Source organism: Ciconia boyciana, chromosome 13 (genome assembly GCF_034638445.1).
Source record: "Ciconia boyciana chromosome 13, ASM3463844v1, whole genome shotgun sequence".
Classification (NCBI taxonomy): Eukaryota; Metazoa; Chordata; class Aves; order Ciconiiformes; family Ciconiidae; genus Ciconia; species Ciconia boyciana.
Genome location: NC_132946.1, coordinates 9678547 through 9705169, shown reverse-complemented (window position 1 = coordinate 9705169; position 26623 = coordinate 9678547). Strand labels below are relative to the sequence as shown.

At 39.9% G+C, this 26623-nt stretch overlaps 3 protein-coding genes across 26 annotated transcripts in view; 2 read left to right on the top strand and 1 right to left on the bottom strand.

Annotated features, from left to right (window-relative positions):
• The window catches only part of VPS35L (VPS35 endosomal protein sorting factor like), a 58290-nt gene extending 48083 nt beyond the window's left edge, over positions 1-10207 (top strand). For 3 of the 7 annotated variants that reach the window (XM_072877689.1, XM_072877688.1, XM_072877694.1), the window contains 3 exons: positions 1418-1536; positions 8550-8696; positions 9255-10182. In XM_072877689.1, the coding sequence (XP_072733790.1) occupies positions 1418-1536; positions 8550-8696; positions 9255-9353 (365 nt within the window). In that variant the 3' untranslated portion in view covers positions 9354-10182. The other 4 variants (XM_072877686.1, XM_072877687.1, XM_072877691.1 and 1 more) reach the window with 4 other exon arrangements.
• A 179-nt stretch (positions 10208-10386) lies between these two features.
• Positions 10387-23026, bottom strand: KNOP1 (lysine rich nucleolar protein 1). 6 transcript variants are annotated; one of them, XM_072877698.1, is made up of 5 exons: positions 22156-22362; positions 20262-21678; positions 16453-16521; positions 15868-15945; positions 10641-13511 (listed from the first exon to the last, which is right to left on the bottom strand). In XM_072877698.1, exons 1-5 carry the CDS (start codon positions 22197-22199, stop codon positions 13200-13202), a joined length of 1920 nt encoding a protein of 639 aa, XP_072733799.1. In that variant the 5' UTR covers positions 22200-22362; the 3' UTR covers positions 10641-13199. The 6 variants fall into 6 exon arrangements, 5 of the variants coding, with proteins under 5 accessions (XP_072733803.1, XP_072733799.1, XP_072733802.1 ...); XM_072877701.1 differs by lacking the exon at positions 22156-22362 and adding an exon at positions 22885-23026 and having other exon boundaries at positions 10642-13511; XM_072877700.1 differs by lacking the exon at positions 22156-22362 and adding an exon at positions 22399-22849 and having other exon boundaries at positions 10642-13511.
• Positions 22819-26623, top strand: part of IQCK (IQ motif containing K) — a 173608-nt gene continuing 169803 nt past the window's right edge. For 2 of the 13 annotated variants that reach the window (XM_072877712.1, XM_072877705.1), the window contains exons 1-3: positions 22821-23057; positions 24622-24677; positions 26441-26579. In XM_072877712.1, the coding sequence (XP_072733813.1) occupies positions 23009-23057; positions 24622-24677; positions 26441-26579 (244 nt within the window). In that variant the 5' untranslated portion in view covers positions 22821-23008. Of the gene's footprint in view, positions 23058-23117; positions 23561-24621; positions 24678-26440; positions 26580-26623 lie in introns of those variants that run through there. The other 11 variants (XR_012044877.1, XM_072877711.1, XR_012044879.1 and 8 more) reach the window with 8 other exon arrangements.

Sequence of the window (26623 nt, the reverse complement as noted above, 5' to 3'; positions counted from 1 at the left end):
TTTTCAGAATGTAATGCCTAGTCTTCATTATTTAAATGATGTATTTGCTGCTTTGAAGGCAGGCTTTCAGTTTTGGAAACTGTGGTGGTAACTTACAAAAATATTCAGAATAGCTAGGAAAACAATTATAAAGGTTTTGCATTTTATAAAATGGCTGTAGTCTTTTTAGAGCAATCAAAATATTATTACAAAATTTGAGTGTTTGCCTTCTGATCATAGGTTACTAAATTAAGGTAGAGTATTAATTGAATCTTTTAAAGCATACTGGCAAAATTAGTTAGTCTGAGAGGCCAAGCTAATTTGGCTGCTGCTTGTAGTTGCACAGGGCTTTCACAAAGAGGCAGGCTGGAATATATTCTGCAGTTCTTCTGGTGAATAGTCTATCAGAGCTACCAACCGTGACAAGAATATCTCTTGCAGTTAGCAGCACAGAAAATAGTTGCCAGTTGAACAGCTACTCTATAGTAAATCTGCTGTTCAAATTCTGTAAGGAAATGTCGTTTAACTGCTTTTTCTTTCATTCCATTTTTTATATGACCAAAGTAACTGCATAATCCTAAAATGAGAAATTTTAATGAATTAGATTTCAATAGAGAGAAGCATGGAAATATAAATTAGTAATTTTTCTCCTGTAGTTGGATGACTTTTTTTTTTTCTAGGTGGACCATGTACCTTACCTTCTTAAAATGAAGTTTACTTGGGAACAGGAAATCACCTTTTATCTTATGTGCTCTCTGATTTACCCAGAATACACTTAAACTTACAAATTTCTTGTAACTTACTTCTTAGTAAAGCATTATAAATAAATGAGGCCAAAAGACATGTTTAAAATCACAATTATATAAGCTCTAAAAACTTCAGCAGCTCTCTCCCTTCAAAAAATCCTTCAAGGGCTTTGAAACTGAAAATACGCTTTCTGAATTTCTCTCTGTGACTTTGAGGCAATCAAGATTTTGTTTTAGCAAAAAAAAAATTAAAATGCAGTTTCCTTTGAAAATCTCGTTGTTTTCACTAAAAACCCATAAACTGTTTGGCCCAGTCCTGCTGCCATTGAAGATGATGGCCATACTCCTCTAAACTGATCATAGCAGGGAGTCTGTCTCTGTGGAAGAAGTGAAAATTAACACTTCATGTTGCTTTTCATTTAAGTCTAGCAGATATTTTTGAACCTGGCTGCATCCAGGAATACAGGACTGGCTTTAAGCTAGAAGATTATTTCCAGTGTTTTGTTCCTAAAATCAAGAGGACATAGAAGGCAACCAAGTGGTAGGCACTTAGAGATTGTTCTGTTTGTGTTTTATGGAGGAGGGTCATTCTATAACTTCCAAATCTGGTCTTCTATAAATAGCTGGTGTTTTCCATAGCAAACAAATGCATAGCTCTTTAGCCAGACCTAAGCCTGAATTCATCTCTGCAGTTGATTCCAATGATACCCTGTATGGTGGAGACTCCAAGTTCCTGGCTGAAATTAATAAACTGTGTGAAACAGTGATAGCACAGATCCTGGATCATCTGAAAGCCCTTGGAAAAGAGGAGGTATGTTCTTACTCAGTTTCATTCAATACAAAACCAAAATTACTTTAGAGTTGAATAAATGGACCACTTTCTTGACCAGGCATTGGTCTTTTAGAAAGCTCCAGGAACCTTCCAACGAGAGGAAATTAGGTAATTTTACTTGTTTAAAAAGCGAGTCAATCACATAGGCAGGCTTGTGGTGGAAAGACCTAATGATGTGAAAGAGATCATGTAGTAATTACAATACATTTTTAAGATGCAAGCTAAAGTTACCTGCTTAGCTGTATGCTGTACATGGATAATCTGATAGAAACGACAAGCAGTAGAAGCTACTCTGGTGTATACTCTGTGATATCGATTGTGGCAGTGCACCAACGGATGTGATTCTGCTGCAGTACAGAATGATGATTGCAGAGCAGCATAGTGGGGTTAGAGTTAGCTTTAAATTAACCGGCTTGAGTCCTGGTGTAGTCTGGTTATGGAAATATGATGCTCAGTGTGGGATAACTTTTTTTTCTTATGAGAGTCTTTCTGCCTATAATGAGCTCCATGATGCTGGTATTGCAATTATTGGCCTAAGCTAGAGAACTGGAGACAGTGCCACAGTCGCTCCTTTGATTGCAGTATAGTTATGCTTAAAATCTGCTCCATGTCTGTCCGTCCTCTTGTTTCTTCCTGGCTGTCACCTTTCTCTCTCTGTGAATAAACTGTATTTTCTTGCCAGCGAAGTTAACAGTAGCCTGAAATGTCCAATTCTGTAATGAGCAAAGTGAGAATTCACAGTTAATCTGTTACTGGGTAAAATACAGTGGAAACCACCTTTAATCTGTAAAAGTTTTGCATCCCAGATGCTAGGATGAAGTCAGAGAGAGGTGCAGAGGGAGGGAGAAGGTGTTTTGGCTTCACATTGTTTTTAGTACAGGGTTATATTTGCTCAATATAAAATAAAGAAAACTCTAGGCAGCTTATTGTATTTCTTGATTGGAGTTCAGAGACTCAGATCAAATATAGCTTAGTGGATTGTATGTGAAAGGCAAGTGACTAATGTTTTCAGTACTACTGAAATAATGAGAACTTACTGTTCTACTAATGTACCTGTTTGATGCCCTCCACAACTTCCTAATCACCCCTTACTAAACTGCTGCATAATGATAGAAATCTTGTGGCTTGTAGACTGAAATGGGAGGGCAGGGGATGATTAATTTGATGGAATTTTTTAGATAGCCTGTTTGCATAGTAGTCTGTAATGTTTGCCAATACAGAATGTGTTAAGTGATACATATTTGGAGGACACTATGCTAAGTTTAGCCTTTTCTCTGCTTTTGCTATCCTGTTTATGCTTCCTTGAGCAATTGTAGAGATGTAAGATGAATAAATCCTTTGCTCAAATGCCTCTACATCATTGTACACATCACCACAGTGAATAGCAGTTCTTTTTCAGAACATTAATAGCAGAAAACAATCATTCTTGCACAGCTAAGAATGTCCAAGCGGGTATTGGAAGGAGATTTTTAACAGAATTTTCAGGACTGTGGGTTGTATATTGAAGATTTTTTTTTTATCTGTCTCCTATATGGAATATGTGGGTGGGAATGTTTGTAGGGCTTGAAATCTGTGGTTTCTGAAAGGCTTTTTTTTTTCTGCTTTCAAGCTTAATACTTTGAGTAATGAGATCCTGTGTTATTTCACTGAAGCAGTTGTTGCATGGAAAACTGGATTTAAAGCTAAGCAGCATGGATATAGGTCCTTGCCCTGCCTTTGCCTCTGCGGCCTTGGATTTACTCCTCTGCCCATCCTTATTTACAAAGAGGGGGGAGCATTTATTTTGCTTTGTTGAGTAAAAGTCCTTGAGAGATTTAGATATAAATTGTTTTGCGAGAATGAATAGCTTTTTGAGGAAGCTGTTGTTGCTGAGGAAAGAGGCGATGAGAATATTGCCAGAGACCTCCATTTGTGCTAAAGTAGAACCGATCATAAAATCACTGTGGTGTTTGGATTGCTTCAGTGTTGGTGACCTTTTATTATTCATCTGTTTGGCTGCTCATTTAAATGAACAAGCCTCTGATGATACTGGGTTTTTATTGGTTCATTTCCTTTAAAAGCTATAAAGGAAAATAAATTTTTCTCACAATAAAATGCTTTCACCAAAATGGTAATTTGGAAGAGAACAATGCATCTTATGTTAACACAGCGTGGTCTTTTAGCAGTATTAGAGAATGCTTCATTTATGTTGCAGTGTTTGCATGGAAATTTTCAGTTCTGGACAGTTCTGTAAAGTTCAAGCTGTTTCTGGTCATGAGAGCATGTATCAGTGAATCCTCTCTGCCTTTGTGTGGGTGGAAGACTAATCTTATGCTCCAGTTTTCTTAGAAATGTAAATACCTTGCCTCTTGCTGCTCAGTCATAGATGTCCAGATGGAGTATGTTTTATTCAAACACCACTTTTGATCCAAAACATTAAGAGCATGTTGTTGTGTCCTTGGCAGTGCCATGTTAGGATGGCAGTCTTTCTGGGTACCGTATAATAGATTATTGGCCTTTTTATAGTAAGTATCAAAAATGAAGCAGTAGAAAGCAATTCCTGGATATACTCTTGAGGCTTCTCCTTTCAACACAACTGATTTTTAATTTTATATAAACTTATAAAAACTTCAGTTGATTTCACACGTGTTTGAATACTGAACTACAAGAAAGGCTGGACATAGTTCTCTGTGCGGGGCGGGGAGGGGTGTTAAATTGAGAAGTTGCTCAACCTGAAGGATTTTGTGTCATTGGCCAAGATTTTCTAAAGGTGGTTAAACATTTCCGTCCTCTTTGGGAGGAGGGAGGCAAGGGAATTTACCTGCTGCAGTTTCCAGAAGACGTTGCAGGTGGTGGAGGTGCCTGTTTTGGCATACTTGCAGCTTGCCTGCTGATGACTCGGCAAGAGGATGGGTGCATTGCAATGAGGAACTGTGGCTGGTGAGTGCATATCAACCCCACTTCTTTGTCTCAGAGTTGGAGAGTCCGAACTCCCAGATCAATCCTTTTATTACACCATTGTCTCTGGCATGCTGGCGGAGTTTAAAGACTAGATATAGTTTGGTTTGGAACGTTGTTTCTGCATGTTTGTAAGATACTTCGTAAATGGTGGAAACCAAAATAAATAAATAAAGATTCTGCTAATGACATACAGCAGGATTACTGAGTGTGGCTTTGGAAAGTATGGTCTGGTCCTCCATGAACCACAAGTTCCACATGGAGCACACCTTTGTTGCATTGCTTTTAGAGGGAAATCAAACTGATGTGAGCAGCACTATGAATACTGAAAACTTTAAAAATAGATTAAGGACTCTGAAATAGAGATGAACCTACTATGGTGCCAGTACAGAGCTAGGAGTAAAATGTTTCAGCCTGCCTTAACTAAGAGGTGCGTTACTGCACCCTGAGCCAGCAGAAGCTGTCACTGAGAGTCTGAGTCTAGAGTCACTCTGACTCTAGAGGGAGGTTCTGGATTGTTCTTTCAAGGATTGTATCCAAAAGAACGCACTTTCTCTTCTGACCATCTCAGTGTGCCAGAGGAGTGGTGAAATAGGGCATATGCATCCTCTTGTGTGGTATATGACCAGCTGCAGCTTGGTTCTTGGTGTTTTCCCTTCTCAAATCATTATTTCCTTTTATTATATATGAACTTGTATTAGCTGCCATTAGTGCTACGTGCTTCATTTATCCCATGTTAGGACAGTTGTGTAATGAGGGAGTTGAGTACCTGCTCTGTCCCCTGCAGCTCGTGATCTTTTCCAGTGAACTAACAGATGTTAAAAGGTTCCCAAAGGGCTTCACATGAGAGCTTTTAAGGAAAGGTAAGGCTGTCTGTCATGGCTTTCTTTAGGAATATCTAGATTTGGATCACAAGGATGTAACCACCAGCATCACAGTAGTGTTGGAATTAATTTTGGGCTAGATAGTTCAGGTAACACTAGCAAACAGATGCTGTATCAGCATGGAGACTTGGCCTAGACTGATATACTTAGTACCTCGGAGGAGCCTTACAGCCCATGCTGAGCTCTGTGCTGCCACAGATGGACTGTTAACAAGTATCAGAGCCAGTTATTTTAAGGCTGTACATGGGAGCAGCAGCAGGCTAGATGCACCTTCAGAGGTGCATCAGAGGGCAACGTATCTAAATGCACAAACGCTTTTCTAACAGAAGGCTCAAGGTATCCTTCTGACATAGATGTCTGGCAAAGTCACTGAAAGACAGGAATGAATATTTGAATTGCTAGCCAGAATTTTGTGAAATACAAAGTTACATTGTCCATTATATGGAAGACCCTATTTTTTTGTGTTACACTATATGAAATTTGGACATTGCTCTGCACTTTGGAGGGGCTAGGACACAAGGGGGTCACGTTCTGGGATGTTGTAGTTTGTCCTTTGTTTCATTGTCATCAGCATTATTCCAAAGATTATGGAAAATGTGCTGCCTAGAAGGCTGGCAATTCTTTTTGGTGTGGGAATTGCTAGTCCCATATGTATGTGGTTGCCAAATAGCTGAGCTGTTGCTTTCTCCTTGCTGCCTGTGAATACATCCTGTGAGTTGGAGTGCCACCCACAATTCAATCTCAGTTATGTCAGCAGGCTTGGCAGCATGCTGGCATAGCTGTCTCCCTCAGGTTGGAGGTCAGTGCCATGTTACACAAACATTCCTGTTCATCATCGTGTGAAGCCTTGTCTAACTCTTCTTGTTCGTTTTCAGACATAGTGGCATTTAGTGCATACCTGAGCCTGCCTCTCTCTTCACTTTGCATTGTGTAACTGATGACTAGATGCCAAAATCCTGTCCGTTATACCTACCCCAATACAATGAGAGTTAGCGTGCATCTCATTCTTCAAGCTTTTTAATGTTTCTAGATCCTTTTTGAAGTATGATCCTTTTTGAAGTACATATGTTTCAAATTAGTCAAAATGTCATCCTTATTTTAAAGAATGGATTTTGTATTTGCATTGATACTGCCTGGAAAACATCGCTAGTTGATAGTCAGACTGGACTACTGCTGCTTTTGCATTCTGCCCAATAATTTAACTGTCCCGCTTCTTGTGAAGAAACCTCCAAACAATTTCCAGGAACCTCTTTGAAGTTTGTATTCAGCAGAATACACACAGGCATTAGATGGTCAATGGGAGAAAAAATTATAGGTAATATAGGTTATTTTCTTAATCCAGGATACATGGTGATGTAGCAGGATGCCTTGTGAATAAGGTGGCAAAACATGGACTAGCGGGCTGTACCCCATATCTGTTTTTCCCTGAAGGATGTTAGTCCTACAAAAGAAATACTACAGTAATATTTAAGCATAACTACTTTGCTTTTATTGTCTTTTTGAGTTGTATTTCTGCTCTTTGTGTTAATACTACTGGACTAGACTGATCAGTTGTATTTCTCTATCTAGTAGGGAGTACAGTTCAATGCTCCCAAATGATGGTTGTAGTTTTAGCCTATAAACAAGTTTTAGAGCTATTGGGATGGAAATAGCTAATGCAGATAACTGTTACAGGAAGAGCTGTTGTCTTGGTAGTTTCATGTAATTAATTTAGTGCTTAGGGAACTTCTGGGGCCTTGAGCAGCTCTGGGCATTGCATATGCACGTGTGTGTGTGTGCGCGCGCATGGTTTCTGATGTCAGATTTGTTCTGCATGGACAAATCTACTGTGTGTGTCACATACATGCAGTAGCAGTCTGATGCTTCTAGTTTGGGGCATGCCGTGTCCTCTTTTCTAGTTAGCCAATTCTTTAATGGCATGGCTTTCTCCTTCTCCATATTTATCTGGAGGACCGATAGGTCAGTGTGTGCCATTTCTTTTATTCATAGCATCTGACCTCTCTTCTGCTGACAGTGAGAAAGGAAATTAATTTACTTTCAGTCCCTTAAGGAAAGGGCAGAGGCTGCATGGCTACATTGGTATCATGTCAGGAGTGCACAAGTCAGAGAGGTCGCTGGCACTCCTCTTACCCCAATCTCTGCCTCATTCTTCCTGTAACTTTGTATCTGAACGCTGTATATTAGCTACCCTAACATGTATTGAACTGAGAGGGCTGAAGTGAAGTATTAAGCTCATTAATCCAGGTGCTCAGCTGAGAGTTTTAACTACTACTCTGCTGCTGTGGTTTCTGTGTAAGATGGAGCTATGCATTTATCAGTGGTCTTTCTTGAGGAAAAAAAAAAAAAGACAGCTGCAGCAAAGCAGTATAAACAAATACTACCTCAGATGCATCCAATAATAATTCATCCTTTAAGCCTTTTAAAACTTATTCTGTAGGAATAGGCAGAATCTGCAATAGCATTTTAATTACTTCTGTTTTCCACTCACCCCAAATCAGGGTGGTAGCACCCTGTAAGCTTAGTGCAGGATTGTCTTTGCCCCAGAACTCCTCCATAGAGACTGAAGGGCATGGTGCTCCTCCATGGTAGATTACCATGAAGCAAGGGTCCTCCTCAAGGTCCCTCCTCAGCAATTTTAGGGGAAGTAGCTGCAAATATGTTGGTATCACCAAAGTTTCAGTGAAAGAATAGCAGGGGAAAAAACATCTTTGGTTAAATAAATAAAAGTAGAATAGACTGCTGGAAAAAGGCTGAAGTTGCATTAATCTAAATTTATGATAGCGGTCTCTAAAAAAAATATATAGCCATGGTGATGTAAGTGCGAGGCTGGTTGGTGGGAGGGTGATTTCTATGCAGTTGTAGGGAGTCTTGAGTTAAAAATGTGTCAGAGTTACATACTGTGCTGTGCCAAAGTGGTATGAGGTGTAGGAGTCTTGTGTAATTATTTTATTTACAGCAACTTAAGTTGAACCATGACTATCACTTCTTGTTGCATTTTGAATGGAACATGGAAACTATGCCCGTATTCTTGTGTCTGTAATTATTGCTGTGCATTACAGAACGAGTATCTGCCCCTTGCACTTCTAAGAGTTCAGAGAACCCAGCAAGGTTATGCTGGATATTTTGGGATGACTATATGGTAATTTAGGAAATTTTTTTTTTTCATTATAGACCCTAAAGCGACAGAGTCAGTTGGCACTGTATTTCTTTAACACTATTCTAGCTCATGGGGATCTACGAAACAACAAACTAAACCAACTTTCAGTCAATCTCTGGAATCTTGCTCAGAAACATGGCTTTGCTGACACCAAGACTATGGTAAGGAAAACAGACAATGCAGAGAAATTTTATTTCTTAAGATCTTTGTCAACTCCTCATTTGGGAAAAGGTAACATTTTCTTGATCTGAATAAACCTAATCTCTTTACAAGTTGCTCTCTTGAAAAAAAAAAAAAAGCGCTTAAAACCCGTATTTTTAAAATGCTTCTTAATGAATAAGCAGCCTCTCTTATTTCAAGTGGTCTATATCCTTCTAGCAATTTTAAATGTATTTCACACATTAAGGAACCTGGAAATGTTGGGTGCTATAACTTTTCAGTACAGAAAACTATCTTTAAGAGAAATACAGCATTTTTATGTAGTGGAGGAACTGCATGGTGTAAGCTTGGAAAGTGGGCATTCTAGAGCCTTTAAGAAAGATATACATGATAACGAGCTCTGGAGTAAGAAATGCAAGTGCTCGTGTAGCCAGTGAAATTTAGGGAAAATCATGAGAGTGTCTACTAAAACACCTTCACATAGATTAAATTATGGCCTATGAAATGAGAAAAGACAAAAGACACTAAAAATCTCAAAATATCTTTCTTTTCATACCCAGGTGAAAACACTAGAATACATCAAGAGGCAAAGCAAACAACCTGAAATGAGTCACTTCACAGACTTGGCCCTTCGGCTTCCTCTGCAGTCCAGAACCTGATGAATGCCTCTTTTCCAAGGAGTCATCTGCACAAGAGAGCATGTAGCCAAGGCCAAAAATCACTGATCTAGATTTTGACTGGAGGAGTTAAGTGTATTTTTATTTTACTTAGTGTGACAGATTTACTTGGACACAGGTAAAAGTAAGACTGTTCTGAGTGCAATAATTTAACCTGAATTTCTGTTTCCAGTTTTACTGCTATATTCTTATTTTAAATGCTGATTTTGATTCAGTAAATGGTATTTGGACCTCTATGGTTGCAAAAGCCTTTCAAAATCTAATCTGTTGTCATTTTAGCAACAAAGGAAGAAGATAATCTGCACGGATCAGTTCACAGCCTCCAAACTTCATCCCACTTGCAGAATAGTCTTTCTCCTGTGTAGAAAGCAGCATTTCAATATAATAATCCTACTAAGTTGTCTTTCTGCTTTGGGATGCTGCCAACATTTGTTTGGTCAGTTCTAGTAAGAGAGAATAATGGCCGAGGTGTTACTGTTCTAATTTGTACAATACATTTTCACAGACATGTTTATGCTTTCATTTTAGTTCAGTGGTGTTTTGTAAAATGGAAGGAATCTTTAAGTGCTCTCTGCAAAGGAAAATGGAAATGTATGCAAAGTACTTTATATTCGCAAAGTACACTGTATCACTGAATAAAACAATTTGCAGTTGATCTGTTTGTTCTGGGGGAGTTTCTTTGCATATACGAATTTATCACTTTACCCTTGTGGAATTTAGTTACATGTACTGTTATTACACCTAATAAATTTCACTCTCACCACTTCTGTCCCACGGTAAGGAACCATGTTGAGACCTTGCATCTATTGCTGCTTTTGCTTAGTGGTAAGTATTTTAATGAGCTAAATCCTTATATGGATATTAAGATATATTTTTGCACAAAAATGTTTTATTTTGTTAAGGCTAAACAAGTAATCAGTTTTGCTAGAACCATATATTTAAGGAGTTAGCAAGCTGATCATAAATACCACCCAAATTATTAAACCATTCTTGTTGCATGTTTTTCATCTCCTCAGTGGTCACTGAAGCAGGGTACATCTAAAATATTTATTTTGTGTTAAGGTTGTAAAGAACTGAACTAGGACCCTAGGCTATATATGGAAGCTGAGTAAAACTGCAGGAACAAAAGACACTTATGAAGAGGTATCAACTTGATACAGAACCTTTCCAACCTTTAGTATGTAGCTATTTTAATTATACTGACTTTGCTTAAATAATTCTGTATAAAGCACACACAGATAATTAAATGATAGTATTGCATATGTTGTCATGTCCCACTTAAATTTAGCTTTCCTTCTTGCTGCAGCTGCACAAAACAACTCTCAACAGCACGTAGATGATTCTTCCTGTTGGGCTTGGAAACGCAAACCACGAACTGGGTAAGCGGGATTAAACTCTGAGCGCTCTAAACCGCCCAGTGGGTCACACTAAGCAGCTGTGGTATGGCAGAAATTGCCCTCTGGGGGCAAATGTACTGCTCTAAACCCAGTGTGGAGTTGTTCCAGATTCTGTAAAATGGAAGCTCTTACAGCTGGCTTACAAATGTCCCAACTGTTCCTCTTCCCCATACAGGCACCAATTTTTACCTGTTGTCTTTTGAGCACAGTATAACTTTGGTTTCTTTATTGAAGCAAGACCGCCATGAGAAATGCTTTCAAATGTTTTACTGCTGGTTTTATTAGTGCAAAAATAGCTCAACAACAGGCAGAAAGCTCTGGTTAGTTATCAGGAGCAAACTATACATCTAGCTTAGAAGCTAACACAGCCACTCTAATAATTAAACTGCTTTTGGCTTACTTCCGTGTTAGAGCAAAATTAATTTTAGTTAAAGCACTCTACTTATTATAGACCTCCTCTTCCTCCTGTATATCGCAAATATACAGGCCAGACCAAGCTTGACTGCTTGAAAAAACCTGACAGTTTCTTCCCCAGGTATGTGTTTTGTTTTTCAAACTACAACATTTTCATGTGCACAGTATTATTGAGAGCAAGGTGCCAGGCTGTCCACAAAGCTATAGTCAAGCAACACACTGGTATACGTTCTACAATTCTAGATGGGAAAGAGAGAAGTTATCCAAAGGCAAGGCTAGGACTAGTATCACCTTCAGCATCTTCGTCAGTGGCAGTGCAAGACCAGTCGCTACCCCTCCAAGACTGTCTCTGCAGCAGAAAGCTGTCCCTCTCCTCCTACATAAAGTCACTAGTTGACGTTTTCCTACCTGTTCCTTTATTTTACCTCATTTTTTTGCCAGGCAAGTAGCTGAGGGCCTGAATTCAGCATTTGTCTTAAATCAAGAGAAAACAGAACCTCCACTACCTGAATTTAAGTAAAGCAACAGCTGAAGCCTAGAAGAGCCAGCTGAAGCCAGTCGCTGAGCTTTGAGAACACTGGTACAAAACAGACTCACCCGGAGGTAGTGGTGGTTTTAAATGACACTTTAAAGGAGGTGGTTTCCTCAGACAAGCTCAGACCCTACAGGAAGTGGTTCAACATCTCCCTCTTCCTAGTATGGGAATGGATTCATGGCAACCCCTTAAGATGGCGCCTCTGCATAATTTTCCCTTCCCCTCAGGAGTTGCCCCAAATGCATTGGAACCAACTGCTGTTTTGTGAAGTATATTTTCTGTGGGATGCAGCTGCTTTCAGGTAGAGCGGTCCACTGGAAAAGACTATTGTGGAAAGTGAGGTTGCCTTAAAAGAGCAAGAAATTTAGTAGTTCTGTTGGCATGATCTTATCAAAAAGGGTAGGTAATTCAGCAGAAAAACAACGAGCTGGGTAAGTAGAGATAGTAATCTAATTCTGGGGGGCTGGGGTTCCCCTGCAAGTCAGCCACTATTACAGAACAGCAGACATAAGAGATGTTCACCTTGTTCTGCTTAAGAACCAGAGCTACACTAAAACTTAACAACACTGTCTCCCATAACAAGTGGCACAGGCAGTAATAAAATACATGACAGTTTTTCATGATCTTTTTGTAACTTCAAGCAAGACACTCAGACTGCTTTGGAGTCTTGAATTCTGAACACAACATACACAAATGCAGTGTCATATTTTGTACTCTTATTAAAAAGCCAGTGAAAGTGTAAGTTGTCTGAAAATCCAAAGGTTAGAATTTCATTCAGATTGATGTATAATGGACCCAATAAGCACATTATTAAAATTACCTTGCTTTCTTTAATTTAGAAAGTCTAGATCCATATATTTGGTGCTGCTATCCAGAAAGTGTTTACCTTCATTTACAGATTAACAGCTGCTGCTTGAAAATCCAACTGCCAGAGCATAGTTAAAATATAAAGGATGTTCAGTGCTATTCATTATTATAACGAAGATGCTAATATTTAAGAAACTACTTTCCAAGTTAAAAGTCTCCCCTCATCAAATTTGTAGGCATACCAGTGGTGTTTCTTCAAAGTAAAACTCTCATCACTTTGTACCACTCATTGAGTGTAAAAATGTGAAGATTTTACAGAACACTAAAATCCTTTTGAATCACTAAGATGTAGCTAAAAATAAGTTTATGAAATCAGCATTTTAAAAAAATTTACTAAGTTTCAAACTGTTGCAGGCATTGCCCACATATCTTCAATCTTTGAAGGAGGCTGTCTTGCCTTGTAGAAAACATGGTAAAGGTTTCAAAAACTTACTGTTTAGCTGAGGTGAGGACCCAGCTCCACATAGTCTGGCATATGCAGTTGAAAACTTGTACTGAAAGTGCCTCATAAATAAAATTTCTTAAAGGTTTTGTATTTTATTTCAAGTAAAAAGATGTGGAAAGTAAAAAGAAATTTGCCTGATGAATTTTCATTCCTTTTATTACTTCAGAGTTTTAATCTTCAAATTTTATAGATCTAGATGTATATTTGTCTATGTATACTTTTTTGTTGGCAGCAGGTTGGAATCCAAGACCAATTCCTCTATGTTGTTTCAAGTCCATTGCTTTATCAAATTCCATCTTCAGAGCCTGCTGTAACTTCTCCTCCCCTTCCCTGTTCAGAGCCATGTTCTGTTTGTTTGTAGTTGCTGGGAGATTTTGGATAGGCACAGTGCCCTTCTTAAAGCCACCCATCAGTCTAAAAAACTTCATTTCTTCCTCAGAACTTTGAAAAGCAGCTGTACTCCACTGGCCGAACTTTGTATCCTGTGAAGCAAAACAAGGTCAACACTAAAATTAAATAATATCAAGACCAAGGAGGACAATTTCTGGCTGTGTAGCATGAGAACAGAACCACCTACAAAAATATGACAGGGTTGACAAAGCTGGGAAGCAGTCATTCCACGGGTAGTAACTCTCAAAGGATGTGATAAAAGAATGGCATAACCCTGCACGAGTTCATCTTCATTAGCATTTCAGTTCATTTAACCTGAAGACAGGGTTTAATGCACTTTCAGAATCTCCTTTCCCTCTGTCTTCAGGGATCTTGACTTTTCTGCTCTCTGGATAATATTTACCTAGCTCAAAGAGCCAGACACTGCACAATCATTTCTCTTATTCTAAGACAACTGTCAGACTTAATCCTCTTTCACTGTCACTTTGTACAGTTATCTTTTCATTTTCCTACTGCCTAGTTAGGTAGCTGTTGTTTTCAGCAGTGTTTTGTTATGTTAGTTTTGGAGACAGTATTCAATCTGGCTCATATGGTTTAAGCAACATTTGCATTCTCATCCCACTAATTACCACTAATATTGCAAGTACTCTTCAGGCCTCCCCTCCCTTGCAGTTTGCCATTCCTTAACTCTGCTTTTCACTGTATTCTCTGAACTAGTTTACTCCTTCAGGATTTTTCTTTTGTCTGCAGATACTGGCTCCTTTCTGAGAATATAAGTAATGTCCAAGGAAAATCAGTATTCAACCATTTCTGGAGAACCCAAAATACATCATATGATTTACAAAGTTTATGAACTTTTGGCTTACCTAAGAACAGGCTTCATTATCTAAGGATCTTATTTGACTCCTGAGCTATAGCTAGGAGCTATGCAGTCATTTATAACTATTTTTGGCAGGACTGCTACTCCCAATTTTTTCTTTAAAATTGGGGATGATATTAAATGGAAGAATGTTTGATCATTAATTAAATAGACTGAGCTGGTTACATCAAAGGAAAAAATGTGAATTCAGCGGTGTGTTTATGTAAGCCTGAAATCCTTCCAACTGAACAGTTGTAGCTTGCATAAAACAGTCATTCTCTACTAGACAGCCAACATGACACACAGCATGCTACACAATATTGCAGGCAAGCTATAGCAGGTTTTTTAAGTTAAAAAAATGCAAGGCTGGAGTATCATTCACTGTCACAGGCCAGGATACCTGCTATTAAAAGAAAGCTATCCATAATACTTTAGTATTTTTACCTTGCTAAAGACAAGTTGCTGTATAAGCCCAGTTCTGTGACACAGATGCACGCACACACACACACATATATATATGTCCTCCCTTTGGAATGGGAGACATCTGCACAGATGCAAAAATAATTATGGCTTGTCAAACCCTGTAATTTTTTTTAAGTGAATTGCTGGCAGGCATTACACATAGCTTTTGCTGCAGCATTTCCAGCTTACTCTTTGTGAAGCTGATGCATTAGTTTTCATAGCTTCTATTCTTCTGCATACTACTAAACAGAGACAGATCAGCACCAAAGAACTGAAATCCCCTACCAAGGATGTCATTTTTCCTCAATGACTTCAGAGACTATTAGACAGTTGCAGTTCCAGAGCTATTGCAGTCTGCCTCCCACTATGTAAAAACCTACAGGAGTTGTTTCTGGCATTTGTTTGAGGTATATTCCAACTTTCTAGGCATACTGGCAGTCTTGTGAAACAAAGAATCCTGAATTACTAGCAAAGCTTTCTCTCCTTCAGATCTTATTACCCTTGCTAAACACTACTGCAACAGTTTCCACTACCTTACTGTAAATCTGGCAGGAGGCAGGCTGAGTAGGATGCAAAAGCAAAGAATAATCATCTTTCAAAAAGGTGGAGGAAAGATGCAGAAGTTGAGAGGACTGACTGTAAATATCACACACGTGTTATCAGTTGTCATCCCTTTTACCTTTCCATGTGTACCCCTTTCTGAATGTCTGAATCTGAACTGTCAGATAACAATTCGGATACAATTCAGTGACTGCTATATCCATAGCCTAGAATTATTTATATTTCACAGTAAGCAGAAAGTGCTTCTGTAGCAATTTGTCGTGGCTCATTCTCCAAAGGAACCAGAGAAAATGTTGGTTTTGAGGACTGATAGGAATTCGAGCTCTCTACAATGCCAACTGCTGGTGGAGTTCACTGGTCAGCTCCCAGACTCTCTTGAGATTGTACTAAATTGTTCTATAGCATGACCTTAAATTTACAGTCAGAAGGGAAGACTGTTGTGCCAGGCCATGTACCTGAGCCACATACAAAAAAAAAAAAAAAAAAAAAAAAGTGCAGTGATTTTTTCAGGAACTTGCTCTGGGACACAATATTTCCATCAGGTGAAGGTCTAAATTCATACATACCTGTTCCACTTTGGGACTGAAAACCTTAGTTTTGCCAGATTCTCTATCAATTTCTTCTTGCAGAGCCTGCCGCCTCACCTAGCATGCAGAAAAAACAGCACAAGACGTTATCTTCTGTGTCTTAAATGACAGTTAATTTAATTCACAGTGAAAAGATAAGGGAAGAGTAAAATAATTACTTATCTTCAGAATTTTCCAAGGATAATTAGAGAGTTGCATGTGACCCTTTTACACACTCAACTTGAGAACTATGATTTTTCTAGGAGTATTTTAAATGAACATTCTGCTCTATCAGATATGTTTACTCTCCTAACTGCAGGTAATAGCTACATTGAAACTGCCAACATTGATGAGAGGCAAAGAAACCTGTATTTAACCTAACAAGCTACTCAGAAGCTTCTGACATTGACTGGAGCTGTACATTTTGGACTTAACCCAGGGAAGGTAAAGCACATTTTAAGCAGAGCTCTATTTAGAGAAATCTTGGCATAGATGAGCAACCAAGCAGGTTTTTTTGTTACAAATTCTATGCATACCTTAAACGCTGCCTTGCTTTAAATCTTACACAGTTAAGACAAAGCATACCTTGTCTATGTTAACTTCATCACAGTTTCCTTTTTTTTCCTGCACAATAGTTACATCACCCACATGTTCCTGTAAAACAGGAAAAAGCTTGTATGAATATTTTTATCCATTCTGGTTTATTAGAATTTACACAGCTCTGACCACAAAAGTAGTAAAAACACTAAGCAATACAGTAGTACTGTTTTGGGGCAAGAAAAAGTCAGATCTAAGCTGGAAATGCCAATTAAAACTGTGCATTTCTTTGGAGAGACTTTCTCCCCAAGGCTTGCAAAACAGAAATTTGAGGAGATACTATCCTTTTTTAACAAAGAGGATACGGGATTTTTTTTTTTTTATATTCACACATAAAAATGGACCTGCCAACATCACTGGCATATACAGTAATGTTTGCAGGCAGGGTCATTTCAAATTAAACAGTTTCATAAAAGTTGAAATTTACACTTGAAATGAGGGACAGAAAGAGTCAAAGTAAAAAAAAAGAGGGAAATTTTAAAAATGGTGGTAAGATAAAGGCCCCTCTGAATACACAGGACAAGCTTGAAGCATGTTGATCCCACTAGCCACTTAAAAAACCCAAACAAACAAAAAAACCAGTCAAGAAGCAGATGCATTGTGCTCCATCCTGTACAAATGCAGAGTAGATTATGGTCTCCAAGGAGCTTCCAGTACGGAAAGAGCATGAGAAGAGGCATGACCCATACATTAAAAGTGTCTCTCCAATGGCAGCAAAGAGCATGTTAGTTCCACATTTGAGAGCGAGGAATAGGGAGCTGATGTGAAGAGACAGAGCAGCTACGGCAGGAATAGATGGGCAGGATGGCAGGAGGCACATTAGTGGCAGGGTCCACAAGCAGTCAGATACCAATAACTCTTCCACAAAGTGCAGCCCTTCAGCAGCTTTTGCTCCATTGACTGGTGTTTCTAGATCATTGCCCTCAGCCCTTCTTTTCCTAATTTGTAATAAGGATAAGATTTTTGGGCATCCAGTGTAACACGATAAGTAATAAATCCAGGATAGTGGTAAATTAGAGCCATAAGCTTTAGACCAGCCTGAAAAAGGTGGCCAAAGGGAAGATCTATTAATACAGCTACCAATAATCCAAGCATGAAATAGCCAGGGAACGCTAAGATAAGGAAAAGATTTGTAACGTAATTCTGTCAGCAGAAGCTGCTGTTACTTTTTTGAGGGTTTACAGTTTTATTTAAAGCCATGAATGATTTACCTCGTTTTCCAAAGCTACCTTTTATACATTGATTTCACAGACACAAAAAGTACATGCACCATTAAAAATGAGAGAACGCTGTCTGCAATAAAGAAAGCTCATTCGCTTGGATGAAAAGAAAAAACCAAAAGCAAAACCCCCCCCCAATTTACTTCTAGATGGCCTGGTACTGTCTTTTCAGATCTATTAAAACAAGCACAAAAATGGTCATGACAGGATTCTGCAAACAGCTGCAACATATTTTTTTTTTTTTAGCTGGAAGGTTAAGTGGCAGACAAGGAAGGAGGAAGGGTGCACCTCCATCCCTGCTAATTCACAGCATGTCGCTGACCTGCTGAAGGCTACTGGGTGGCAAAAATCACCCCCTCTGGAGGTGTGCCAATCTTCCCCCAGCATCATGGAAGGGGAGCACATTCACATGTGGTAGGATTATGCTCTCTGCAGGCAAACAATTTCAAAGAAGTTAACTGAGTCCTCGCTCCTCCTTACTCTGCCCAAGTTGACTGTAATGGCATCCAATGGGAAAAATATCAATCATTGATATTAAGTGGGTATCACTCTACATTGTCTTTAAAAACTTGCTCTTTTGCTTGCTGCACAAGCCCAACAGAGGATTTTTCAAGGCGTGCAGCAGTCTGTGTGACACTAGAAAATGGTTCAGTACTATGGCACAGTTAAATGCAAGACCGACGTTATCAGCCATTTATTACAGCAGTGTCTTTTGGCCTGGCAAGAACTAGATTTCTCTAGAACGGATTTACCCAGACTTGGGAATCGTCGGGAGATTTTCTCTGAAGTACTTTTTATTATTAAAGGACAGAGCTGAATATGGGGAAGAGAAACAAAACATGCATCACCCTACACCCTTCTCCTCAGTTGTTTGCAAGATATTTGCTGTGTTTTCCATTGTAATTGGTCATGCAAGTTTACTTGTCATTGTTAGGCTTATCTTGCCTCCACAGAATGTCAGCAGCTGCAAGAATCCAAATAATGTCTAACAGTCTCAAAAAGGCAATGTCAATTTAATTAGAAAATATATCCCAGCAATAAAACCACCTTGCCCTTTCAAAGGTCAAAAGGAGAAACCTAAGTAAAAAGCCCCAAACATCTGCTCACCTAATGACTGATAAGCATACGCATTCCCAACGCAAACCTTTGTGGAAAAAGCCTGTATCCGGGTCTCCACGAAGGCTGAAGAACCTGCTTATATAAATCTATCATTATTAGCACTAGATCCCAGAAAGCTGCCAGGTTTCCACAGAACATGAAGAAACTGCATATAAGTGCGTAACAAAGCAAAGCACACCATGAAGTGTGCTTGAGAGGCAGCTAGTGCCATGGCCCGCTCTATCCTTAGTTTACAAAAATCTTCAATGATGCTTTATTAACTAGCGCTTGGCTTTTAAACAAGCCAAGCATTCAAAGTTCTTGATAAAAAACAACTGGAGTGTAGTTTCCCATTACCTATGAAAATAAAAACAAGCTCCTAATGACTTGCAAGGAGCTGTTTTCAAAGTTGTTTAAGCAGCTAAAAATACAGATAGATACTTACTGAATTTCTGAGCATCTCACAGCTTAATTCCCAATGATAACAACAGAGGTTAGGCATGTAGGTACTAATTTTAGGAACTTAAACAGCTTTAAAATATGACCCTAATCAGATAAAAAAGAAGAAAGTTAAAAAAAAGAAGTTAAAGCAATAAACCCAGATCTTAATAGTCTCATTTTTGAAAAAAAATCAAAACCTCTGTATTTCAAATCTTTCATCAGTTCCTCTCCATGTTTGTTTCACCTCAGAAATGGCAGTACTGCAAAAATCTAGGATGGGATTTCCTTTAGCAGTCAGTCTGGATACAATTCCAGTTACCTTCAGTTATAATTTGCACAGCTCTTATATCTATTTATTTTCTTGCATACATTTATTTTTTCAATTAAAAAGCGTTTAGGTTGTTCTCTAGTATTTTTCCATCAGAATTTATGCATCGATGCTCTAGGCCTAGTCTACGCTTAGGATTCTTAGGATTTTCTCTAAAGTTTTGTCCAAGTTAGACAACAGGTTTTGGCTAAATTTCCCCCTTGTTTCTAACACTATGCAATTCCAGCAGCAACAGGAGCAAAAGCTTGAGGAAAAGCCTGACAAACACAGATGCACTCATGCTGCCAATGTTACCGACCTGCTCAGCTTAAATGACATGGTATTAAAATCCTATTTTGTAGGAGCGTTGCCACTTTGCTAAGAGCAACTGAAGGAGCGATAGAAGAACATTTATGACTGTACATACTAGTTTTCTTTTTGTGCCAATACTTGCTGTTAGTTGTAATATTTACATTTTCACAACTGAAACACTAGATGACTACAGCAGTAAGCATTAAAAAATACTTTCCCATGTTTCACAACTTTACATGCTGAAACCAATAAATCAGCTGATCCCGCTTCTCAAAACCCAGCGGAGGCTCCTGGTGACCTAAATGTGACCTAAGGGTCTGAACAGGCAGAACAGCCTGCAAAGTAGGAAACTGTCTACCTAAAAAGCTTTCAGTTCCTTAGCAGGAGGGTGCAAAGATACCCTCTTCTTTCCGACTTACCAGTGCCTCATTTCCCATGTCTTCTCTTTTGATCTTTTTCTTTTTTGCATTTACTTTTGAACATGGTTCTTCAGTGGAGTCCTGTGGTACTTCTTTTTTTCTTTTTTTCCGTTTTCTGTCACAGAGCATATGATTACTATTGCATAATACCCTATCTACAAAGTCCCCTGTGACACATTCAGCTTGCTTCATTTTGCTCTCTTTGTTCTTTTTATTGCTTTCTAGTGTTATTTTTTGGCTTTTAGATGCACTGTCATTGTTTAAAGAAACTTGTGAATATGTTGTTTCCTCCTCCTCTTTCTGAATCTTCTTTTTCTTTTTCTTCTTGATTACTTCACCATTATCCTTGATATTCTTCCTGCATTTTTTTCCAGAAAGCTCTTCTTCCTCAGACTCAACTTCTTGCTGTGCAGGGAGATGCTTATCAGGAACTCTGTGACTGTAGTCTTGCTCATCTTCACATGTTAAGGAGGAAACATCTTTGCTTCTCTTCTTCTTCCTCTTGGTCTCTTTGATACTTCCAGAGTTCTCAGTAATGTCCTCTTCCTCTCTATTTGCCAATGTAATTTCCTGGAAATTCTTTCTTTGCCTTTTTCTGAAGTCACTTAACGCAATGGGGCTATCAGGAACTCCACAGATGTTGTCCTGATTATCTGCTAGTGATAAAAAGGAGTCAGACTTATCTTTCTTTTTCTTCCTCTTCTTTCTTCTCACATAACTCTCCCCATCATTCTCGACAATACCTGTTCCATGGTTTTTGCCAGTAAAAGCTTCTTCTTGTGCAATGTATTTGTGTGGTTTTTTACGAACTTTTTCAGACTCTTTATGTTCACTGTCCTGGGTGTCTTCTAATGCTAAAGAAAAAATGGCTTTCTTCTTTTTTTTCTTTCTTACTTCACCATCCAATTCCAAATTCAAAGCACTATTCTTTGTGCTTTTTTTAAAAGCAAATTCATTTTCCCTAGTACCATCTGTACAATGATTTGAAAACTCCGCATCACTACCCTGATTCTTCTCCAATGATAAGGAGGAATGACACTGGACTTTTTTTTTCTTCTTTTTGAGAATTTTAATTTGTTCCTCTGATTCTTCTTGAGGTTCCGAATCCAGATGGCGTTCTACATTCACAAAGCTTTTTGAATGTGCTTCTTTCACTAATTCAGAGCCAACTCTGTTTTTCTTGTTTTTCTTCTTCTTCTTCTTCAGTTCTAATTGGTCTAAATATTCATCTTCTTTTAAATTTTCCTTTTTCCTTACCTTTGTTTTTGTGTCAAGGTGGTCATCATCCTCAGTTTTAATGACCGTTTGAACATCTTCCTCAATTTTAATGATAGTCTGGCTCCCACTACTTTTCACCTTTTTCTTTTTCTGTGCAGGTTCCTTATTAACTTCTTTTCTCTTTTTCTTTATTATCATTCTAAAAAACAAAATGAAGATGTTAGCGCACCACTTCAACAAAATGACGCAAGTCCTAGTCTATTTGGCCTTCCTTTATTCTGAAACCATTCCGTATCTCTCATTGTCCCCGGCACTCTTTTTCCCATTTCACAATCTGCTTTCTGTGATGGGAGGGAACCAGAACTGCATGCACTGAACATATAGTCTACCGGAGGGGTGAAGGGGTGATTTGTTGTCTTGTTCTTTATTGCTGTCCTAGTTAGTTTGTAACTTTCTATTTGTCTTTTTGACAGCTGCTGAGCATGACATTTTCACAGAAATATCTACCCTCTAAAAATCTTTCCTAAATGATGAGACATATACATACATATAAATTGGTAAGTATGGTTAAGGTAGTTTTCCACATTATGTATGACTTTTCACTTCTTTAACACTGAACTTCACTTTATTGCCCCCTTAGCGTTACAAGATCCTTTCAAGGCACCTTAGTCATTACCTCGAATTTGCTTCTGTGTGTGACTTCTTGTCCTTGCTATCCATTTCCTTTCTCAGGACATTTATGCCTACGAGCAGGTCGCAGCAGGGAAGCCTTTGGGGCCCATCTGGTGACGCTCCCTGTCTCTGCTGAGAAACCTGTTTCTTCCTACTTGGTCTCCCAAGATTTCTTTAAGTGCCTCTTGTAAGGCGCCCCGTCAAAATCCTTTATAAAAAATCTGAGTGTACCACCGTACACCCGTACCTGTTACCTGCATGCTTGTCAGGGCTTCCAGATAAAGCCCGCAGATGCGGGTGACCGCCGCCGCCCGCTCCTCCTGCCCCCTGCTGCCGCTGCTGCCAGCCCGTGCCCCGCGGGCGCCGGGCTGACGGGCCAGGGCTGCCCGGGCCTGCCCACAGGCAACCCCCGCGCCCTGGGAAGGAGCCGGACCCGCCGACCGAACCCGATTTCGGGGGACCTGCCCAGCTCCACGCAGCGAGGCGAGGCAAGGCGAGGCGGCGTCGCTCCGCTTCTGCCGCCGTTGGAAGGAAGGAAGGAAGGAGCGGAGTGCGGCGGATGCGCCCGTTACCGCCCCGCGCGGGCCCCGCCCGGCTCGGCCCCGCCGCCCCCCCGCCAGCGGAGGCCACCGGGGCGGGAGCTCCGGGCGCGCCTCCGCCGGGCAGGCCGGGGTCTGAGGCAGGCCGGGGTCTGAGGCCGCCCGTCCCCTCGGGCCGCGCCGCCGCCGCTTACCTGCCGCGGCCCACGTGCAGCTGCCACTGCCCCGCGCCGCCCCGCCGACCCGGAAGGGGAACGCGGCCGCGCCCGCCCCGCGACGGGGACTGGCGGAGCGGTTGCCGCGGCAACGCGGCGCGGCATGGCGGCGGGCGGGGAGGCACCGAACCTCTGGGAGCGGGTGTGCGCAGGTGGGAGCGCTTCGCCCGCCCATGCCGGGGCTGCCGGCCTCTGGCGGAAGGGGGCGGCCCGGCCCGGCCTGGCCTGGCCCTGAGCGGGCTGCGGGCCCCGAGGGGGGCGGCCCCGGCCCCGGCCCCGGCCCCGGCCCTGGCCCTGACCCTGACCCTGACCCGGCTCGGCACCCCCGCGGGGAGAGCCCCCCCCCGGGGAGGGCCGCCGGCGCCGGCCCTCGCCGCCTCGGTCACGCGGGGCTCCTCGGGGCCGCTTCTCGCTGCTGCCTGGGCCAAGGCCGGCGCCGGGCTCCTGCCCCGCCCGTGGCGCTGGGGCGCCCGTTCCGTATCGGTGCTGTGGAACCGGGGAGAAAACCGGCCCCGCGGAGGCGTTGCCTGTGGCTGCCTTCGAGAAGGGTGCTGAAACCCCCTTCTCGCCACTGAGAGCAAGTCCAAAAGCGTTTCTGCTTATGAGCGTGACGTGACTTTTTATTGTCATCATCTTCTGACAGAAAGATACCTTTGTGCGTGTTTCTGCGGCCAGTAGGGCCAAAAGTATCCAGCTGATTGCAATAGTGTCACGGCCTCTGGTTTACCATGCAGTAATCTGCACCCTGTGTGGATGCGGCGTTGTGGGTTATCCTGATAAGGGAGTTAGGTGACTGCCTGGGGAAAGCAGAGAGGTGACCATGTCACTGCTGTTATGCAAGTTCAATGAGTACAAAAGTTCTGTTACCAGAGTCCAGTTCTAATAGCAAAAGTCTTGGTCACTTCCCAAAGTCTGAGAGCACTGAGACTGGAAGCTGAGACACCAGCACCAGAGTTCTGGGGTGCCTGAATGGGGTTCTTTTCATTTAGCACTTTATAATGCCTTAAAGTAGGTATGTTGCGTTAAAACAGCCATTTTAAATGTAGGAATAAAGTTGCTTATTCTAATATAACTTAGCTGAGGCATGTGTAGTACAGGTAGAAGCAGTGATGCCGATACACCTCCTAATTACGACGGTAGAATGGTAAACCTGCTGAGTTTGGCTGCAAGAATTTTCTGTATTGTGTAATCTGTAAGGTTTTTTTATATCGGATCCACTGTCCTCCTCCTTTATTTTTCTTATCCTGATTCACTCAATAATCTGTGTGGATCATGTACTGCTTTTTTTCTTTTTTTTTGAAAGTGGAGACAATAATACTTAGCAATGTCCTGGGGATTTAATTGCTTATAGAGGAATTCAAGTCGAAAAGCACTATTATATACTAGTAAAAACAATGGTTAATTTCATGCAAGCATCTGCATTTTACTTACGTTAAAGTATTTAAAATTATTATCTTGGTTAAAAATCTTTTTCCCAATAAAGGGTTCTTTTATCACTGAGAACCTTGAACTTGACTTAAAACCAAGACAAGAGGCTCTAAATTTCTCACTTATTTTAAAACAGTAGATTTCATGTTAAACAAATATTTGTTGTATACTAATTTTTATTGTTTCAAACCAGAATAAGTACCTTTAGAAACTAATGTTTGTTTAGGAGAAAACTAAATATGTTTTTAAAGTCTTCTGGATAAATGTTGTACTTCTTTTTACTTTTAGAGTATGAAGCAGAACAGCCTAAATTTCCAGATGTTCCTGAATTAAAACATGGATCTGTGAGTATAGTTCAAGTAAAAAAAATCAGCATAGGGCTGGTTTTAAACTATTTTAAGTAACTAAATGGGAAAATTAGGTACTCACAGAGTAGACTCATTCATAAAATGAAAACAAAACTACATTTGGCAAACAACTTTTGTGAATCAGAAAATGTAATATTCCAAATCATTGCTTTTATTTAAAGCAACTTGGGTAGCGCTATCCTAAAATTAGATTACCAGCTGTGTTTGGTTTGTACATCTCACTGTCTTTTTTCTGTGACTGTCGGCTTCATAGGCAGGACTCTGAAGTATGCAAGGATCTCCTTTGGGTGGTGTTGCAAGCAGACTGAGCGCTGAAATACGCAGGAGAGGCGAGCAAGTGCAGCTAAGGAGTTAATGCCCCAATTTCACACGTGTGATAGGTCACTTAGATGTAGCCATTCAAATTAGTGGAATGAAACCTGATCAAAGTTGTTTGAAGTCTAATTTTGACCAAATAAATTCAGTCTAGGAAGACTTGTTTGGCAGACTTAAAAACTTTAAAAAGACAAACCACTTTAAATCTTTGTTGCCAGCAGCTGTAGGAGCAGCAAAATTAATTCTTTTGGGCATCACATACAGTGTTAAACTTTCATTTAAATTAGGCATTTTTGTAGATGTTTTATCTTATTATTCTGTATTTAGGTGACTTTGTTGCTTTAAAACTATTTAAAGATGTTGTAGTTTAAATTGTCTGACAGTTGGTCTGTTTAGGTCTATCCTGATTCCCCAAATGAAACTGGCTTCATTACAGGCTGTTATTAAATTTGAATAGTGAACTCTGCTTGGGGCATTGGTCTGGGCATAATATATTGATATATTTGAGCATCAAAATGAAATAATATACCTTTTTATGTTGATGCACTTTTTTTAAATTTCCAAAAGGATCATTTTTTGAGTCTTGCATATATTAAAAAGGAGTCTCTGTGCGGTCACTGACATGCAGTGTATTATAAGCATAGTGGCCTGATCCCACCACCTGCTTTTCAGTAGCTCATAAATCCAACTGAATTTTAAAGTGAAACTGTTCAGATGACATAGTTTTCGTAACATATTTTCATAGCAAACTGTAAGGGTGGTGGATTCTTGGGGATAATAGGATGTATCTGCCTTTCTATAACAGGTGTAGCTCAGTGTCTGTTAGGAGTATTCTGCTGGCTCACTGAATAGTTGCTGCACTTGTAAAAACTATACGTAAAATTGTGGACTGTTTTTTTCACGGTATCCATAATTGTATCTTTATGGGGAAACTTAAGATTTGGATTTGCATTTGCTCTGAATTTGTCTGTTTGTGCTTTGTTTAGAAGGAAAGTTTATTTTCTTTAAAAGGTGAGTGTCAGGACTTCTGAACAATATATATAAGAAAAAAATATATAAGCTTCTTAGTGGAAAAATACCTATTCAGAAAATGTTGCCAATTCTAATTTTCAAAGAATTACTATTTCTTACAATGGATAAAATATTTTTAAAATTGTGATATCTCATCATATTCTCTTAAAAGCAGTCATATACCTTCTGTTAGGTTTGGATGTTTTTATTGTGCTGGAAACTGCAGAATTTTTTAAAGTATAATTCTTTCTTTTAAAGTACTCAGAAAATACGGAAGTAATTTAATATTTGAATTAGAAATTATAATTCCATATTTTTTTAACCGACCTTATAATTTTTCCTGATGAATTGGCTTCTCTGTTTTTTTACAGCCTGATTGAGGTATTTATATAGGGTACATTTATCTTGAACAGGTGTCTTTGGAAGCAGGAATATTGCAGCCATTACGTATGGAACAATTTTATTCAGCCTGTGCAGCTGATACTGTTGGCCAACAGTTGCTTCCCGTACCCGAGGTAGCCCCCTTTCCAGAGCCACCTGATCCAAAAATATGTAAGTAGGAGTATATTATCTTGAGCCCTTCTGTGATTATTTTT

Excerpts from the sequence above, each read along its gene's own strand:
- KNOP1 (XM_072877698.1), bottom strand. The coding sequence starts at position 22,199 with ATGGATAGCAAGGACAAGAAGTCACACACAGAAGCAAATTCGAG. Across the intron at positions 21,679-22,155 it reads CACACAGAAGCAAATTCGAG|AATGATAATAAAGAAAAAGA; the intron begins GTAATGACTAAG and ends TTTGTTTTTTAG. Across the intron at positions 16,522-20,261 it reads ACATGGGAAATGAGGCACTG|GAACATGTGGGTGATGTAAC; the intron begins GTAAGTCGGAAA and ends CCTGTTTTACAG.